A 21,014-nucleotide genomic window follows, 5' to 3' on the forward strand; every position below is an offset into this window, starting at 1 on the left:
TACCGGTTACAGAATCGCAGCTTTGGGGAGTCCCTGCCACTCTGCTGATAGGGGAGGGGGAATTCCCCTGCCATGATTGGTTGAGCGTCCAAGGCAGAGAATCCCCAAATCCACCATACTGTTTGTGGCAGGAGGGATGTCCACTCCCTCCTGCTGGCACCCACCGCAATAATCCCCAGCAGAAGGGATGCCCAATTCCTCCTGCCAACACCCCCCCTGAACAACCCCTTCGCCTAAAACCCACCTATGTACCTTTTTCTTGAAGACTTGCTGGAGTGATGTCCACTTCCTCAGGCCAGCACCCCCCTTAACATCCCCAGCAGGAGGGATGCCAATCCCTCCTGCCAGCACTCCTCCCCAAGACACCACCCCCCGAAACACACACCCGTACCTTTTTCTTGAAGGCCAACTGGAGGGTTACCCATTCCCTCTGGATGCATCCCTCCAGCTGGCCTTCAAGAAAAAAAAGTACGGGGATGGGTTTCGGGGAGGGTGTTCGGGGGGCTGCTGGCAGGAGGGATTGGGCATCCCTCCTGCTAGGAATGTTGTGCAGGCTGCCAGCAGGAGGGAGTTGGCATCCCTCCTGCTGCAGACAGTGTGTGTGTGTGGGAGTTCATGGGTTCCCTGCCGTGGCCACTCAGCTGATCACGGCAGGGGAATAACCCCTTCCCCCATCAGCTAAGTATCAGGAACTCCCAAAAGCCGCAATTCTGTAACCGGCACCCTACAATGATTGACAGGCAATCAAGCGGCCACTTTTAAGGTGGCCACCAACTCGGGCGCCAGTTACAGAATTAATGCCGATTTTTTCTGGAGCCAATTTATCAATGCCGTTTTTAGAATTCTCTCCTGAGTACTTGAGATAGTGAGACATAAAAGGGTAATTCAATAAAGTTTGCTAAAAGCTAGGTGCCCAAAATCTAGGCTCTAAACCAGGGGTAGGGAACTCCGGTCCTCGAGAGCCACATTCCAGTTGAGTTTTCAGGATTTCCCCAATGAATATGCATTGAAAGCAGTGCATGCAAATAGATCTTATGCATATTCATTGGGGAAATCCTGAAAACCCAACTGGAATATGGCTCTCGAGGACCGGAGTTCCCTACCCCTGCTCTAAACTAATATTCTATAACAGCAAATTTGTATGCCTAACGCATTATAGAATACTAGTTCATCAATAATTATGCACCAAAATTTAGGCACTACCATTTATGCCTACTCTATGGCAGGTTACTTGTGAGTGCCTAAATGCAGTATATCAATAAAGTATATGCTGAAATTGTTTGAACACCCATGACCCTGCTGGAACCTAGGAGCCAAGTTATAGAATAACGCCTTAGTGCACTGAGGCACTTAACTGCCGTTTCACTCTTCTTTTGGCACTTAACTTCCACTAATTGACCTTTGAGCGCTAAAGGCTTGCTGCCTAATTGACGCCTACCATTTGGGACACTATATAGAATTATTCTGAAAGTGATTTGCAGAACATCACAAGGAATACCAGTGGCAGGATTTGAAACGTGGCATACCTAGCCCTTCACCCACTGCACCAACCAAAAGGTCACACTATTCCATGAATGAAAGTCTAAAAGGAAATCCCCCGTTTCCATTCACATATATATTCTTAGTTGCCAATTATTTCATGCCTTCCAAAATCATGTAAAGAATTCAAAATGCTTCCTGTCCTTCCTTGTGAAATTTGCATATGATTATGGCTACCAACCAATAGCTTTGAAGCTTCCAAAGGATTCAATGTCAATCAATGTCAAGGAGGCTTTAAAAGTGTTTGATGACATCATGTGCTGTATTTTCCCCGAGATGACAACTGATTTAAACTGAATTTGTGTCTTTCCCCAGAGAAAATAAAAAGAGACTGATTTGCCTATTTTTTTTCTTATGCTATGGAGAGAGAGAGAGAAACTAACAATTTAGGCTTTGAGTGTTGGGGGTAACAAGGGCACATGTAAAGTGTGAACTAGTGGTCATATAGGGTGCTCTATTATTTCTGACATACATTTGCATGAAATTGAATTGATATCTCAACAATTATGAGAGAGGGAGACAGAAGGTGCAGGGCATAGGCAGGAAGACAGACAGATGATTTTTCAGTCTTTTACCCTGTGGGGAAACTTAGCCATGTTCAGGAAACACTTTCAGGGAATTTCTTAGTTATTAACAACAAGGTGAATGACTGAGCTACAAGAGGTTAGAAATGTTTTTCTGCACATGTTATGCCAGAGAAAAATCCCTCAACTGTGAAGTATTTCTGATTAACCAGAACTAATATGATATTCACAATTTCCTAGGCTGCTGAAGTGCTGGGACAAGTGCCTGCCGTGACCCTCCCTCCAGCAAACCCATAGCCCCATTGCTATGCATTACTACACAAATAATAAAATGTAGACAAGCTGCAATAATTAAAAAAAAAGTAGATGCCAGACAAAAATAAACCTGAAATAAAAGCTGGCATGAATGTCCTCTGTTAGGGAAGAATCACTGTGATCAGCATAAATGCTTGCGGAAGCCCTTCAAAACTGCAGTATGCACAGTTCAAAGCTACAAGTTTATTTTTAAAGATTGTAGAAAGGAGTTCTAGCCATCAAGTTCAAAATATGGAGGGGGGAGAGTGGTCTGGTAGGTAGGTCTAGGAACACTAGACATATTCCCAACAAAATAATCAAAAACTAGTTGGCTATTAATTTCCCATAATAACGCAAGAATTTCACACCCAGTGCCTATTTAAATACTGATTTACACTCTCTTCTGAATAAAATTATTTCTTGTTCCTTAATTTTTTTTTAAGAATGCATAAATCAGGTTGTTATTGGGAAAAAGAAATATATTAAGTGCCCTAAAATTAATCATTCTCTTAGAGCACAACAGAAATGAGAAAAAGCTTTATGCAGTCAGTGCTGGATACCACACATTAATATGCAGCATAGCAATTCCCCGCTATCACTCTGAACTTGGCACCTTTACACCTCACGATGCAGTGTTTCCCCATAATTCTATATGCAAAACAGTTAGACAACGTTCCAAAATAAAATAAAGGTCAAGACAGTGCAAATCAAAATAGGAATGTTGCTACTTACAACATTTGATGAAATGGTAATGTGACATTCTTTTTCTCTCAGACTACAGTCTTGCTACAGGTACCGACATTCTCTTCTTTTCCAACTGCTCGTACCCAAGAAATGCATTATTTAGTGTCCTTCCTTAGGTATCCAGTTCTCCTCAAAATGCATTATTCAATGGCGCTTCTGTTCAAAAGCCTGCATGGCTTTTCAACTCATCGTCGTCCGGCTGTTAAGAGTTAAGATAAGCCTCTGTGTATCTTGATCCATGGCTGCTGCACATAATATTGGAGCATTTTTGACTGGCACTGCTCCTAATCTCACATGCCCGGGAACAGTAGCATTTAATTGGTTTGCAGCCACACTCTTCCAGCGCTGAGGTGTGCTGCTGCACTGCGGCTCTAACAGTCTTGGCAGTTAATGGATTTCCAACAGCTTTCAAATGGCAGCAAAGTCAGCTTGACGAGGGGACTACAGCAAAGTAGCAGAACGAGGGATCTTAAAATCCTCTTTCTGCACTTGCCTGAGGGACCCAGATGTGACCAGATTCTTAGCTACTGTTAAAATAGATTATTTTTAGTTGCCACCAGTTGCTGTGTAATATATCAACTGCTAAAAATAGCATAAAATCTAAAGTCAAAAATGTGGTTATCTAGTGGGAAACATGAATTAAAGTGTGGTGTCCAAGTTCATAAATAAGCATATTTGCATTTAATTAAGAAAACAATTCTACATTGTATAAATTAGCACATGATGGCCATTCTGGCATGCTAAGCATTAGTAAATACGGACCAGTACTTGTTTTCATCTATCACTTGATAAAAAATGTAAGGCATTAGACTAATATTTAGAAGTTGAAAAATTCATAGGCTGCTGAAATGCTGGGACAAATAACTGCTTTCTATTTAACAGGTGATTATTATAAACATGCTATAATATAGAAAATGAGGGACCATTTTATCAAATTGTGGTAAAAAAGTGGCCCTTATGCGAGTCTTACCTGTGTGCTAAGGCCACTTTTACCTCTCCTACTACAACTATTTATCATTTCTATAGCACTGAAAGGTGTACGCAGCACTGTATATTTAACATACAATAGACGGTTCCTGCTCTGGAGAGCTTACAATCTAATTTGGACAGACAGGACATCTCAGGGTTGGGGAAATTCTGGTAGAGGAAATGATTAGACTATTTCAGATTTGAAATATGTATCCTGCTAGAGCTGGTGTTAGACATAACTGGGGACTGCAAAGCCCAGGCTGTGCTTCTTTGGCTTCCAGGTGGCTTAGGGCTCACTCTGACCAGGGGGCAGTTGCCCTAGTTGCACTCCTGTAACACTATTCCTGCCATGTGTGACTGAAGTATTCTGTTAGCTTGATTTTTCTATATAGCATTCTGTAGTAATTTGGTTTGTTCAGTTTTCACAATAGTGGAGGGGATATTTGTGAAAGATAGGGGAGACAGGGGTTTTGTTAATCCTTGCTGTGTATTATATGTGTTTATAAAATGACTAATATACAGAATATTGTCTCTTTTTATACTTTAATGAAATAAGTTCAGTATAAAATCATAACTATTTGAGGCTTGTGTGGATGGGATCTGACCGTTTGCAAGGCGGGGACGGGGACTGAGCTCACGGGGACGGGGAGGGAACAGTGATAAATATTTCCCCTGTGTCGTTCTCTAGTGTGCACACTTCCCAAAATTACCAAGGGGTATGTCAGTGCTCCCCACAGTTCACCATAGCTTTGTAAAAGGGCCTCTAAGTGAATAAGAGAGAAACCAAGGTGGCAAGGGAGCCCCTTCTGATGATTCAGACAGGTCTTGATCTGTTTGGGCCGCCGCGGGAGCGGACTGCTGGGCAGGATGGACCTGTGGTCTGACCCGGCAGAGGCACTGCTTATGTTCTTATGTTCTTATGTTCTATATAATGGGTATAGGTATCTGACGGCAGTGAGTGGGAGTTAAGAGTTGAAAGCAGTTTCAAAAAAGTGTGCTAAAATGGGGGTAAAATGGCTGATTTTCCAATTTTTCTTATTAATGACCATGCACTAATTTTCTTATTAACATATGTGGCCCCTACCAACACCAGTTTTGTAGGCGGTTGGGAGTCATGCACTAAACCTATGCTAATCAGTTAGCATGCAGTAATCCCACACTCTAACTGGTTAGTGCGTGGCAATGGTCATGCACTAACCAATTAGTGCAGAACATGCCCACTTTCTATCCACAGAACTGCTCCCAATGCTAATAAAATACATTTTATTTTTTAAGCGCATGGGTAGTGTGCACTAGAGAATGTCACTGGGACCGTTTACCGCGGTAAACCGTGGCCACCGCAGTAAATCTGCAGGAACGGAGACATTTGCAACTGGTTTACCACAGGAATGGGGACAAGACCTTTCACCGCCCTGTGGGAACGGGGACAAGATCTTTTACCACCTCATGAGAGCGGTGAAAAGTCTTGACCCTGTGGTAAAAAAAAAAAAACTGCGCCCATGTCAGACTCGGCATCTCCTCCCCAGCTCCTCTTGCGCCTATTTTACCTTCAGGAACCAGCCATACCACGATGAAGACAGAAGGAACCCAAAACCAAAGTTCGAGACCAATGTGATTTGAAGAATAAAATTACCAGACAACAAAAGGTAGAAAAAAATAAATTTATTTTTAATTTTGTGATTAGACTATTTCAGATTTGAAATATGTATCCTGCTAGAGCTGGTGTTAGACATAACTGGGGACTGCAAAGCCCAGGCTGTGCTTCTTTGGCTTCCAGGTGGCTTAGGGCTCACTCTGACCAGGGGGCAGTTGCCCTAGTTGCACTCCTGTAACACTATTCCTGCCATGTGTGACTGAAGTATTCTGTTAGCTTGATTTTTCTATATAGCATTCTGTAGTAATTTGGTTTGTTCAGTTTTCACAATAGTGGAGGGGATATTTGTGAAAGATAGGGGAGACAGGGGTTTTGTTAATCCTTGCTGTGTATTATATGTGTTTATAAAATGACTAATATACAGAATATTGTCTCTTTTTATACTTTAATGAAATAAGTTCAGTATAAAATCATAACTATTTGAGGCTTGTGTGGATGGGATCTGACCGTTTGCAAGGCGGGGACGGGGACTGAGCTCACGGGGACGGGGAGGGAACAGTGATAAATATTTCCCCTGTGTCGTTCTCTAGTGTGCACACTTCCCAAAATTACCAAGGGGTATGTCAGTGCTCCCCACAGTTCACCATAGCTTTGTAAAAGGGCCTCTAAGTGAATAAGAGAGAAAGTTATCAATGGGGCTACTGTTAAGAGGTGTTATATTACTGTTAACGCCAGTTATTAATAATCAGGGGAGCCATTTTATTAAGCTGAGTTAGGTGCTAACACACGCCTAATACAGCAAACATGGCCTAATGCAAGATGCACTAAAGCCAGAGGTAGGCTGACCATACAGGCAACTGGGCAGTGTCTGAGGGACCATAGCAGTGGTAGGGGAAGTCCAGCACTTCCTATCAGCTGTCTGCTGCCGAGCTTATTCTGTCTCCTTCTAATGTGACTTCTTACTTTGGCAAAAGCGGGAGCAGCAGAGAGCAGGCTGTAAGCTCAGTGACAGACAGCTGAAGGGAACCTATGCTACTCCCTCTACTACAGAGAAACAGGTATTAGGAGGGGGAGGGGCAGATATCTGTGAGTTCACTCCTGGCTAAAGCTAAACTTTTGGTGTCTGTATCTGCTAAGTGTGCTGGGTATCCAGTCTCTGTTATAGAACTCTAGTGTAACTTGGTAACTGCATCTTGCATTTACATGCCAGCAGTTATACCTGCTGTAGACCAAGTTTAACTGTGGGCACCTCATTGTGACATAAACATGTTCAATTTGCAGTGCTCTGTAAACTGCACAGATAAGTGTAAGCATTGCCCAAGAGCTGGATTAAGGCATAGGCATACTAGGCTTGTGCCTTGGTCCTAAATGTTTAGGGGGGGGGGGGCCCTTCCAGATGTGCTCAGGATTCAGGAGGCTAGAACTGCCAACTGTCTGGAGTTTTTCAAGATTCTAAAAAGTTGTACATTACCTGTTTCAAAGCTAGAAGGATGGCTAAGTGTATGGATGTTTTTCACAGTTTTTAGCCCAGTACAGCTCTCCAAGCTTCCCCCTTCCACTGCAGAGACTGTGATAGGATCCAGCCAATGGGAAGGCTGCTCTGGTCAGAAGAAGGAGGGGGCTGAGCTGCAAGGGCTGTGGGGTAGTAACAGATATTTACATAGAATCAGTGAAAATAAGACCTATCCCGATAATAAGCCCTAGCATGATTTTCGGGGTAGGTGTTAATAAAAGCCCTACCCCCCCTCAAATAAGTCCTAGTTGAAACACTTATTTGGGGAGTAGGGGAAAGCAAAATAAAAGTCCACTGCTGCTACCGGGATATTCCTAAATGCAGCAGCAGACCCTTCCATCTCTCCCTCCCCACGCCAACCGCAAGACCGACATACTATTACCTACTTCCAAAAGGCAGCATCTCAGCAGCAATCTAAACGGGCTGCTTCGGGCCTTCTCACTTTGGGGCATTTCTCTGCCGCATCACTGATGATGTCATCAGCAATACGGCAGAGGAACACCCCAACGTGAGAAGGCCCAAAGCAGCCTGTTTAGATTGCTGCCATTTGGAAGTATGTCGGTCTCGAAATCAGCATGGGGAGGGAGAGATGGAAGGGTCGATGGGGGTTCAGCTGCGCAGCAGGTGGGATAGAAAGATGCTGTGGGTTGTGATTGGGCATTATTGCCCCGAAAATAAGACCTAGTGTGTTTTTGGGGCCCAAAAATAATATAAGACAGTGTCTTATTTTCAGGGAAACACGGTAGTAAGTGAACTGGGAGTGGGTGTTGTTGAAAAGGATTAGGACTGAAGAATGGGAGAAATTGAGAAAATGTATTTACATGATGATGGGCAGACTTGATAGGGCATGGGGGCACTGACTGAAGGAGCATATAAGCAACAGGACAGCACTAGAAAAGAGAAATAGAGAGTGCATGCACTTGTTGTTTCTATGGGATACAGGTTCTTATGTTTTTGTGTCTCTGGAGAGGACAGTCTCATAGAAATAAAGCTTCCCTTTGAAAATTTGGGCAAGAATGAAGCGGTTCAATGGTACCTGTGCACATAAGTAGAGGGAAGTTTTCAGCCCAAGAAATTGACTGTAAGTCAATGTGGTCAGACCATCTCCTAGGGGCCTTCTGCCTCCCCATCTTCATGTCTCATCTCGGATCCCCACCCCGATCCCCCAATTCTATTACCTTCTGGAAAAAAATTTCGAGCGATCTGTTCTGGACCAAATTCCTCAACCTCCTCCCCTTCATTCCCAAGCTTGCAGACTCTAAAAACAATTGGCACAACTGGATCGCCCTTTCCAAGTCCACCTACCACTCCCTCGCCCCCCAAACCACTAAATCCATCACCTATCCCCATAAAGCCCCTTGGTACCTTCCACTCCATAGAGACCTGAAACAAAAATGTCGAGCCTTAGAGCGAAAATGGAAAAAATCCAAATCCTCATCTGACAGACAGGCCTGGAGAGTCAATATCAAACTCTACAACTCAATATTAAAAAAAGCAAGGAAGAACTTCTATGGAGACAAGATCTCCAAATCCAAAAACCAGAATGGCACATTGTTCAACATTTGGCGCTCCCTAACCACTAAAAATGACTCCACCCTTCTTCCCTTATCTCCTTCAGCCGAGGTCCTAGCAAAATTCTTCAATGATAAGATCTCTACCTTAAGGCGCTCCTTCCCGCCCGCAATCTCCTACAATTCTCTGGTGCCCCCCGAACCCAACCCCACCCTAGCTGCTCTCAACCCCATCCCTGCCGACAGATCCTGGACTGTCTTCGAGCTCATATCTGATTCTCAGACCCTTAAACTCTGCCTCAAGTTAAAATCATGCAACTGTATCCTGGACCCATTTCCCTCCTACCTATTTGAGAAAATCCCTGCACAGGCCATCACATCTCTTACCAAACTCATAAATTCTGCCCTATTATCAGGCCTATTCTCCACTGAAATGGGACACATCGCATTGACCCCTTTACTGAAAAAAGCTGACCTAGACCCCTCCATACCATCCAACTACCGTCCAATAGCAAATATCCCTCTCCTCACCAAACTGCTCGAGTCTATCATATCTACCCAGCTCTCTTCCTACTTAGAAAGATTCTCCATCCTCTTACCTTACCAATATGGCTTCAGACCCAACTTCTGCACTGAATCCCTATTGGCCTCTCTAATCTCTAAGGTTCAGCAACTGCATTCTCGTAACAAGTTTGCTGTCCTTCTACAATTCGACCTCTCCGCAGCTTTTGACGTTGTCCACCACGACATTCTAATTTTCCAACTCTCCAAGATAGGCATTAGCTCCATAGTTCTTGATTGGTTCTCCAAATTCTTGCGCTCCCGCTCTTACATGGTTAACATGAGCGGCACCTCATCCTCCCCCTGGACCCCGACTTGTGGTATCCCATAAGGCTCACCCCTCTCCCCAATCCTCTTTAACATTTACATGTCCTCCCTGAAACTACTCCAACTATCCCCCCTTGAAACTCTTTACACTTACGCTGATGACATCCTCGTCCTCCTTGAGACCGACTCGAACCTCACTAACCTCTCCACGAACATATCCTCATGCATAAAGAACCTCCAATCCTGGGCATTCACAATGCATATGAAACTAAACGAGTCCAAAACAAAACTCCTTTGGCTCGGCCCAAAATTAGACCATCTACCTTCCTCCATCCCATTGTCCTCCGGCCCCCCATTACAGCTCAAATTCTCAAGCAAAGTTCTGGGTGTCACCTTAGACTCTTCTCTATCCTTCAACGAACATCTCCAATCCCTGGTGAAGAAATGCTTCTTCAGCCTTCACATGCTAAGGAAAGTCAGACCCTATTTTCACCAAAAACACTTCGCAGTCCTAGTACAATCCATCATCCTCTCCAGATTGGATTATTGCAATTCTATCTACCTCAGCCTAACCAAGAAAAGCCTCCACAGACTTCAGCGGATTCAGAACGCCGCAGCTAAGCTTGTTTTCGCGAAAAACAAATTTGATCACGTCTCACCACTCCTGTCTAAGCTCCATTGGCTCCCAGTAATCCCCAGGATCCACTTCAAATGTGCGTGTCTGGCCTACAAGATCCTACATGGCATCCTTCCTGCCGTTATCCCTCTATCCTGGAACTCCCCAACCCCTACTTCCTCCAGATCCTTCCAAATTTTTAAACTATCCTTCCCTTCCATAAAAGGTATTTCCCATGCAGGCAAACTTGGGTCATCCCTCCCCTTTAGAATCACTGAGATCTGGAATAACCTCACCTCCCCACTCCAAACCTCAAGCTCCCTCCATCTCTTCCGCAAACACCTAAAAACCTGGCTATTCTCAAAACTGTAACACTTCCCCCCTCTTAGGCCTCTCACCTTCCCCCTTTACACCTAACTTTAATCTCTCCACTGTAGTTCCTCTCATCCTTCTTCCTGTAAACCGTGCCGAGCTCCGCATTCATGGAGATGGTGCGGTATATAAACCCAAGGTTTAGTTTAGTTTAGTTTAGTTTAAATTCCTTGAACACTGTCCTAATACTGCCACCAATCTGCCTATATCGTATCAGAAACATTAAAAAACAAAAAAGGAACAGCTAAATATTTTATTTTGCTTTTTCTATTTGAAGATCTTTTTCCACTTGTAAAACTTTGTAAATTTATATCTTGGCCACATTGCCCTTAAATTTACAAAGTTTTACAAGTGGAAAAAGGTCTTCAAATAGAAAAGGCAAAATAAAATATTTAGTTGTTGCTTTCGGGAAGTCCACCCTTGGAATCTCTGGTTTGTATCAGTATTTAGAGTATAGATCTATACTCTAAATACTGTTAAACCTAATGGTTTGAATGCAGAAGTAGAATGGATGACACTGGTTTAAATGATCCGGGGCTGATTCTGGATGCTGATTGGGTACGTGTATATGAGATCATGACGCTTTTATTTTGCATAAAAAACGCCGCGGCCATATTGTTCTGCCTAAACTAAACTACAATGATGGCAGTACGTGTGGAATCGGCATAACAAAGGTAGCTAATAAGTTATTACTTCTAAGATATAACTGTAAACTTTTTTCAACTGCTTTATATGGGCTAGAAATGATACCCCTAGGAGCTGCTGATAAGAATTGCTGAATAGCTTTTTTAGACTAATAATTATGACATATTATATCTCTCTCTTTTTTATCAGGGGATTACCTTGATAAAGCCCTAGTGGCGAAACATAGCCTATGTCGGTGAAGAACCCCTGCTATGCTCTGATAAAGAGATGAGTAACCTTTTCTAACTTATTTGAATAATAAATTAAAAAATATATATAAAGTAAATAAATAAGATAGACCGATGAAGATTTTAGTACATACTATACTGTGAATGAAAATCTTCTCACAGTCTGTACTACTGAGGTCATAAAATATAAAAGACAAAAGAAAAAGAAATTATATAATTGAGGCTGTATGGACTGAAGTTTTCTGATATTTAGCCTTAAAAAATCTTTATATTACCGCCTTTTATATTTGTCTATCTATGAAATATATTTTGACACTTGTGGATCATATAGTCCCCTTAGCGCTGGTGAAGCTTTGTGTAAATAATAGTAACTGTCACTGATTATATTGTCATTCTGTCCATTACCAAGATTTTATTTTCCCTGAAGAAAAGACAGAATTCCTATTTTATGTTGTATTTTCACTCTTATTTAAGCTCAGGGTTTATTTATATTATCCAATAAGCATGAGAGAGTTTAATCAAAGCAGGCAATGTTTGTGTTCTGGTCATTCATTGATTGATATGAACTAAGGGTGGTGTACAAGCCTTTTCAATTTTATATGATGTATATGCACTTTACTTGGAAATGCTTTAATATTATTTTTGTTAATAGTAGCTCTGAATTTTCAGCAATGGGTGGTGTATCACATGTTTATGTTTAATTTGATAGAACGCCAATTTTTATGACAGTTCACAGAAGTTAAAATTAAAAACAGATATACTGAAAAATATTGCCATAAATTATAACCCGTACATTCATCTGATCATCCATACACATGTAAATCTGACAAACAAACAAAAAAACAGGTTAAGACAAGGGAAATTCTCTATCACTCAGATTAATAAATGTGATCCAGTATTTCTTTTCCAAATTTGAGACAAAAAAAAGTAATTTTTAAATGGAAACTTTCTCACAACCATACTTACTCTCTCTCTCACTCTCTCTGTCTATATGACTGAAGGAAACCACAAAAATGGGGACTGCACTTTGTGGAACCTATTCTGGAGTAATTAGGAAGCATTTGCTATGTAAACTATTAGATATTGTAATATAGTCTAGATTTTAATGTTATGAAAGAGAACAGGTTTGAGGAGAGCTGGGGTTGATTTTGAACTTTGTGAAACTGTATTTTTTAAGGATGTGCATTTGCTTCAGATAAATGGTAAAAAAAAAAAAAAGTGATGAATGCAGGCATTTTTTATTTATATATCAAATATACTGTATATTAAAATGTTTGGATGTGAGTATGAATGTTGCAAAATCAAGCTAGGAATGTCATGTCTCCCTCCATTTTACCATGTCAGATGTTTTTTCTTCCAGTGGCATCTTTGCTTTCCTGACTACTTTACCAGCTTTTCTTAACTTTTCCAGATATTTTCACCTGGCTTCCTCTTTCTGTGATCTTTTGTAATTTATTACCTCTTTTTCCTTACCTTTTCAGTTACTTCTTTTGAGAGCCAAACAGACTTCTTTTCCTCTTACTTTGGCTTACTAGGTTAAATGCAGAAAGCTACCATGAGTGATGGTGCATAGATAGTAAGAGGTTTATGAGGAAGTAAATGGCCACCTAATGCAAAAAAAGTTTTGTGCTGAAGAAAAACCGCATATTCAGTATCAGCATATAATAAATTAAAGACGCTATTTATTAGTTATTCTTATGCAATGCAGAAAACTGCTGAAGAAGACTTTAAGGTGAGCATAGCATGGGAACCTAAACGCTATATCTGAGAAGATATAGAAGGGTTAGATTGTCCTTCTGCAGCAGGGCAGAAAAGCTAATAGCCTCCCCTTTTGCTCCCTCAGACCCTTGATTCTCTGTCTCCCATTTCCACTCAATGGCCCTTCTTCCAATATAATAGGAATAAAAACTCTGGGGTCTAATGGACTCCCCTCCCCAAAAGAATAGCCCTGGTGTCCAGTGGCATCCCTGACACCCCCCCCCCCCCCAAGCATAGTTCTTGGGAGAACTTAAAACATCTTACAAGACTCCTTCTTCCACAGAAAGCAGCAGAGGCAGGAAATTACAGAAAAGAGAGTACATATTTTCTGAGTGGATCCCTTAACCTCTTTCCCAATGAGCTGGCAAGCAAGCAGCCATGACACCTGTTCAAACAATCCACCAAGCAAAAGGTGGAGTGTTGTGTGATGCAACTGTTCAGAGGTAAGTGGCACAGTGCATCTGGAAAATGATTGATCTTGTTGACCAACCTCTGTAGGAGTTGACAATTTTCCATGTGATATTGAAAATGATTAAAGCCCACTTGAATTGCTTGTCTATCTACTGATATTCAGTGGCACTTAACTAGTTAGCACTGTTGAATATTTGTGGTTATCACCTGCAATGAAACCAGGAGTTTCAGGAATGAGGTTGGCACATGTGCAATTAAGTGCCAATATTCAGTCCTTGACCACATCAGATAGTCGCATAAACTGGACCACATAAATAGCAGACCGACCTTTAAGAAGTTCAGCTTATGCAGTCAAGGGCTGAATATTGCACTTAAATATGTGGAGGGGCATTTTCAAAACATATGTCTAAATCCAATTTGGATGTATGGCGCTAGATATCCAAAGTTGGCAGTAAGAAAATGCCTATTTTCGAAAGGCAAACCATCATATGTCTAGAAATTTATTTATTTATTTTAAAAATCTATCTGGATTTCCAGGACATTGGGATGCCCAGACCACCAGGACATCTATCTTATACCACATTTTTGACCAAAATTTTGTCTAAGTCCCAAACACCCAGAAAAAAAACATTTGAATATGGGAGGGTCCAGTCTTGTAATGCTCTGGCCACACAGACATGGCAACAGAGCAGTGAGGTACCACTGTGAGCTTCACATAATGGGTGCCAGATAAAAAACTCACCAGAACTCCCTTATAGCTTATGGTGAGCCCCTCCCCAACCCACTATACCCACCTGTGTACAACTCCTATAGCCCTTATGGCTGCAGCTGGCACATATATGGCAGTAGAGTAGGGATTTTGGGGGGTTTTGGTAGGTTTACATTTTCTCCTATAAGTGTAGTTGTTACAGTGGCTTATAGGACTTGCTATTCCTTTCTATGGTCCTTTGTATGTATGACATGCTCCTTTTGCAGTTTCTTATTGCATTTCTACGCTTGATTTTTATACTGGTCCATTTATGCCTCATGGTTTTCTATGTTCCTTTCTATGTATTATATGCTCCATTTGTGTTTTCTTATTGTATTTTTATGCTGGTCTATGCATGAACATGTCTTATGCTCCATGTTTTCCATGTAACACACTTTTTTTTGCGTTATGTATCTTGACATCAACCTTTTAACCTCTATTTATGCCTTTCATTTAGGTAGATTTATGTTCTTAACATAGATTTATGCCTTTTACATAGGTAGTTTTATGTTCTTAATATACATGTCTTTTTAATGTTTTTTAAATGTTTTAATTTGTGCTACATATCTTTTAATAGTGTCCCCTAAGGAAGGTGTTTCCATACGCCGAAACAGGGATCCTTTTTGAGACTATTACTTTTTCAATAAAGACTTTATCACTGGTTGAAAAGACACCACCCTTGCCTTTTTTGTTTGACTGTCCTTTCTCGAAGGTGAGGTGTTTGCCTGTTCACTAGTCCACCCATCAGTCTACTTATGATACCTGTATGCAGCTCTACTAGGCTTTCCTATACCAGGTGTTGATGTTCTGGAGACAGGTATGTACGTTTGTATTCTGATCTTTGTGGGTGTGAGGGGGGTCAATGAGCACTGTGGAAGTGTGGGGGTGTCTTACCTTGATGCATGCAGTGGTCATGTGATCAGTTTGGGTACCTTTGCGACACTAACCCCCCCTCTTCTATGAAACTGCGCTAGAGTTCCTATGAGCGTCGGAAGCAGCACAGATTATTCAGCGCGGCTCCCTGCGCTAGAAACTGTTAGCGCAGTTTCGAAGAAGAGGGGGTTAGACTCTTCTAAAACAGGTCTAGTTCCAAATGTATAAGTTCTGTCCAGGATGTCTTGCAAAATGTTTAATTATTGCAGCAAGACATCCATGTGTAACCCATCCTTGAGATTGCCCAAAGCCCACCCATAATACGCCTCTACCATGCCCATCTCGTTCTCTGAACATATAAAGGCTGGATCACCTTGATAGACATGCAGAAAGACAGTTTTGATTATCGGCACTTGGACGTTTGGCGATTAGAATGCCCAAGTGCTGATTTAGGATGCTTTTTGGACATCTATGTTTTTTGATTAGAGGCTCCTTTAGTTTTAGCAGCCAACCTAAAAGCAGATATTTAATGCCAGTGCCTGGACACAGCCTGACAATGAAAATCTGGAAATTCAGCCAGTGGTGGACATAAAAACATTGACCACTACTGCTGAATATTGGCGAGATTTGGTTTAAGACATTGCTTCATCTCTTAGCATCCACTTGCCTCTCTTTGTATGTTTGAAATATCTGGATACCTTGTTGTGGAGGGATTCGAATGCTAGCACTAGGCCTTTGAAGATGCAGAGGTTGGTTATTGGCATCCAGTGGGCTGCGGTAAGTGCTGGGGAGACAGGGTCATGGGTTTGTAGGTTTTCAGTAGGCTGATGACTGCGTTTTGAACTTGCTGGAATTGTTTGGTGTTTTTTTGTTATTAGTCTATTGTTGCAGTAATCCAATCGTGTAAGGACAAAGGCATAGAGTTGTTGGGTGAAGTCTTGTTTAGTAAAGTAGTTTCTTATCTTTCTGAGTTGGCAGAGATAGTAAAAGGATGTGGAGATCACTTGTGAGATGTGTTTGGAGAGTGATAGGTTAGAGCTGAGCTTAACTCCTAGGCTCTGTACTTCATCTTTTCAATCATGGTGGTTGTGGTAAGAGCGGATAGCATAGCTGGTTTAAAGAAAAGTTTGGGCAATTTCCTGGAGGAAAAGTCCATAGTCTGTTATTGAGAAAGACATGGGGGAAGCCATTGCTTGCCCTGGATTGGTAGCACAGAATGTTGCTACTCCTTGGGTTTTGGCCAGGTACTATGAAGTTGGATTGGATACTGTGAGAATGGGCTACTGGGCTTGATGGACCATTAGTCTGACCCAGTAAGGTTATTCTTATGTTCATAGTTTAGGGAAGGGTGGGTGTTCTAGATCTGTTTTGGAGGCATTTAGTTGAAGTTTACTCATGGTCATCCAGTGTTTAATTGTGGATAAGCAGTTATTGAAGGGTTATCATTTGGGTAATGTGATTCGCTCCTAGTGGTAGGTATAATTGAATGTTGTCAGCGAATGAGTGGATTTTGATTTGGTATTTTTGGGTCATGTCTAGAACTGGTTTGATGTACAAATTGAATAGCAGAAGGGATAGTAGGGCCCACTGTGGAACTCCATATTTAGTATATTTCAATTTGGATAGGGCAGTGCCAAGTAGTATTCTTTGGGATCTCTGGCTCAGAAAGAATTGAAACCAGCATAGTGCTATATCATGGATACCTATTTCTGCAAGGCCAGTAAGGATGAGAGAATGATCAATGGTATTGAAGGCTGCACTCAGGTCAAGCAGGATGAGTAGGAAGTAATTTCTCTTGTCCAGTAGTTGCCAGCAATTGTCTATGATGTCAAGTAAGATAGTTTCAGTGCTGAGGCTTTTTCTGAAGCCTGACTGGAATGTGGATAGTCTCCTATTTGTCAATAAAGGAGGGACTCGGCAGGAAGAAGATTCCGAAGCAGCCCTGCTTGCGATGTTGCTTCTTCGTCCAGAAAGTTTCAAAGAGGTTGGTAAGCCCTCCCTGGTGGTGCAAAGGGGCCAACCCTGGCATGTCTCAGGTTTACTTGGGTTTTTCTTGCCAGTAGCAGTAGGGAGGGAGGGTATGAGGGCAGCAATCGAGAGCGAGGGAGGGAGGGTATAAGGGAGGGGGCTGTTGGACCCACAATAGGGAGGGAGGGGCTGCTGGATTTGCAAGAGGGGGTGTTTCTGGACCCACTATTGCAAGAGGGCAGCTGGTCAGGAGGGTGGGAAGGGAGGTGACTCGTGGCATATCCTTTACTCAAGGGCAAGGCCATTCACCGCTCCATGGGGCAGTGAAAAGCCTTGTCCCCGTACCTGCGGCGACTAGTCAATTTTCCCCCATTCCTGTGGGTTGTCCACGGCTACCCATAGCTAGCCATGGGAAACAGTCACCATATCATTCTCTAGTTGAGATTATGCTTTTATTGTTCCTTCAAATGTGCAACTCCGCAGAGATATCACACAGCAATTTCATGCTGCTGAAGTATTATAATAAAACAAATATAAAGACCTTGCACAATAGTCATGTACAGTAAAAATGCTTTTAAAAACATTGTGCCTTATTCTTAGGATTTCTGTTTTAGCAAAACAGCACCAGCACTATTCCTAATAAAATATTCCATGAACACACATGACCTTCCAGAGCTGAAACTAGCAAACCTTAAATCTGATCTTTCACAGTAAAATATGAGAAGGCATGTTGATTTGTTGACTATAAAAAAAGGGCTCCCTCAGTGAGAAACAAAAATCAAAGTATCCAATCATTCACAAATGCATTTCTCCAAGTCTATGTCCATGGGTAAAGACCTTGATGAATGAGACCTCAAGGATCATATGGAATAAACCAACAATTTGCTAATCACAAAGATTTCAGGAATAGTATCTTTAGCTTATCTATTTCAGGAATAGTACCTTTAGCTTACAACAGTGGTCTCAAACTGAAACCCTTTGCAGGGCCAAATTTTGGATTTGTAGGTACTTGGAGAGCGACAGAAAAAAATAGTCAATGTCTTATTAAAGAAATTGAAACCACAACAGTCTATTGACTGGTTTTCTCTCCGTCTTCACTTTCTGCCTTGCATCCATCTTTAATTACTGAATTACGTTCAGTGATATTATTTGACAAACACTAGGTCAGAAAGAGTCAAAATCCAAAAGACATTTAACTGACCATGTAAATAAGACAAGCCTTTGAAGGGTGATCAAGAAATATTGTATAAAATTACTCAGAGATGTGAAACTCTGAAAGGAAGGCTACAAAACTTCCCTTGGGTAAAGAGTTTACCTTCCAATCATTGTTATTCTATAAAAATCTTTTTTGATCACGACCTGAAAATGCTAAAAAGTTCAAACTGTTTCAAAAGTTCAAAATAACTGGTTTGTTCTTGTTAATATCATGCAAACGTCACTGCATACTTGATGAAAAAAATCCACTTAGCTGTTAAGCAGGAGTGAGGGGGTCCCAACGTGGCCCCGTTTCGTTCCCTGCTTCAGGGGACCTGATGTAAGCTGGTTCAAATTGAATCCTAGTCGATACTAGTGCTGGAATGGCATAACTGTGTGACTTGCAAACAAACGCATCATAGCTGGGGAGTCAAAAAGATAACTTCTTGCGATTCAGACCGCCAGCTGGCGCAAGAAGTTATCTTTCTGACTTCCTATTTCTCCTACTGTAAACCGCGTCAAGCTCTACGAACGTGGAGATGATGCGGTATACAAACCTAAGGATTAGATTAGATTAGATTATCCCTGTTGACTATTTGCAGTTAGCAGCTGAAGGTTAACTGGCTATATCTTACAATAACCAGTAATTTTCAGTGTAGCCGAATCACAGTCCAATCTTTGGCCACTATAAACTTAACCAATCAGCAGTGAATATTTACTTAGCCAGTTAACTTTTCCAGCAGCCAGAAACACTCTGGATATCATAAGCAGCCTGGCATTAAATATCCATAATCGGTGCCAGGTGTTATCCAGGCTGACTCCTAGCGGTTGAATATTGGCCCCCTCTAAGTATACATTTACCCACAAAACCACAAGCAAGGGGCTCAAGCACTTTTCTATAATGGTGCATGCAAGTGCCCTGGTGCTTAAAGGCAAGGGATGCATAAATGGGTAGAACATGTGCAGGACATAGGCTTTGCCCAAATTATGACCCCAAAGATGCCTATGCACAGATTGGGTTTGATTCTGAATATGGTACTGAAAGTTAGGCACCCATATTTTATAGAACACTTAGCATACAGGTCATGCCTAATTTTGGGCGCTAGATTATGCCTAGTTCTATCAGGTATAAGTCCGGTACCCACAATTAAGCATAAATAGATATTATTCTGTAATATGTTTCCTAACTTTTGGGAATGCCCATGAGCCATCATATTATAATAATAATAATAACAACAGCTTATGTACCGCAATACCGTGAAGTTCTATGCGGTTTACAGAAGATTAAGCAAAGGTAACAAATTGAATTGACTTTAAGAGGGGAGAAAGAAAGAATTAATAGGATAGGAAATTCATTGTTGAGGAGAGAGTGATCAAAAGGACAAGTTAATCGCTATAGAGGGGAGAGAGAAGAAAGGATCAGTTGTCTAGATGCTTTAGGAACAAGTGTGTTTTTAGACGTTTCCTAAATTCCAAATAAGTAGTGGGTGAAAGCAATTGTTCTAGGTCTTTACCCCATGATGCTGCTTGGTGTGAGAGGAGGTGTTCATGGTGTTTTTTCAGTTTATAACCTCGAACTGGGGGGGAAACAAAATTGGAATGTGAGCTTCTCTTGTGTCTGTTGGCTGAGAAGAAGAAAAGGTCAGTTATGTATTTAGGGGCAAGTCCGTGTAGTGCTTTAAAGCAGAAGCAGGCATAACATAAGAACATAAGAAATGCCTCTGCTGGTTCAGACCCGAGGTCCATCGTGCCCAGCAGTCCGCTCACGCGGCGGCCCAACAGGTCCAGGACCTGTGCAGTAATCTTCTATCTATACCCCTCTATCCCCATTTCCAGTAGGAATTTGTCCAATCCTTTCTTGAACCCCAGTACCGTACTCTGCCTTATAACGTCCTCTGGAAGCGCATTCCAGGTGTCCACCACACGTTGGGTAAAGAAGAACTTCCTAGCATTTGTTTTGAATCTGTCCCCTTTCAACTTTTCCGAATGCCCTCTTGTTCTCTTATTTTTTGAAAGTTCGAAGAATCTGTCCCTCTCTACTCTCTCTATGCCCTTCATGATCTTGTAAGTCTCTATCATATCCCCTCTAAGTCTCCTCTTCTCCAGGGAAAAGAGACCCAGCTTCTCCAATCTCTCAGAATATGACAGGTTTTCCATACCTATTATCAGACGTGTTGCTCTCCTTTGAACCCTCTCGACTAACGCCATATCCTTCTTAAGATACGGCGACCAATATTGGACGCAGTACTCCAAATGCAGGCGCACCATCGCCCGATACAACGGCAGGATAACTTCTTTCGTTCTGGCTGTAATACCCTTTTTGATTATACCAAGCATTCTATTCGCTCTCTTAGCGGCCGCTGCACACTGTGTCGACGGCGCACCGCCATTGGCAGCCAATGCAGCTGCCGGTAGTAGGGTGTCACGTGGTCAAACTTCCTCAGCCCAAAGATCAATCTGACTGCTGCATTTTGCATCAATTGTAAACGTTGCATATTCTTTTGGAAAATTGCTAAATAAGCAATGTTACAGTAGTAAAGTAGACTTAGTATGAGGGATTGGACTAGGGTTCTGAATACCAATGTATCGAAGTAAGTTTTAATGGATCTGAGTTTCCAGAGAGTAAAGAATCCCTTTCTGATTAAGGAGTCTACCTGGTCTTTCATGGTTAGGCATTGATCCAAAG

General features: G+C 41.9%; 1 protein-coding gene across 4 annotated transcripts in view; it reads right to left on the reverse strand.

The window, feature by feature from the left end:
- The window catches only part of MYO16 (myosin XVI), a 709,054-nt gene that overhangs the window by 627,678 nt on the left and 60,362 nt on the right, over nucleotides 1–21,014 (reverse strand). For 3 of the 4 annotated variants that reach the window (XM_033949923.1, XM_033949921.1, XM_033949924.1), the window contains exon 1: nucleotides 3,090–3,206. The exons of the other annotated variant lie outside the window; for it this stretch is intronic. In XM_033949923.1, coding sequence (XP_033805814.1) covers nucleotides 3,090–3,117 — 28 coding nt within the window. In that variant the 5' untranslated portion in view covers nucleotides 3,118–3,206. Of the gene's footprint in view, nucleotides 1–3,089; nucleotides 3,207–21,014 lie in introns of those variants that run through there. 4 annotated transcript variants of the gene reach the window in all.

The sequence above is a fragment of the Geotrypetes seraphini genome, chromosome 6 (assembly GCF_902459505.1).
Source record: "Geotrypetes seraphini chromosome 6, aGeoSer1.1, whole genome shotgun sequence".
Classification (NCBI taxonomy): Eukaryota; Metazoa; Chordata; class Amphibia; order Gymnophiona; family Dermophiidae; genus Geotrypetes; species Geotrypetes seraphini.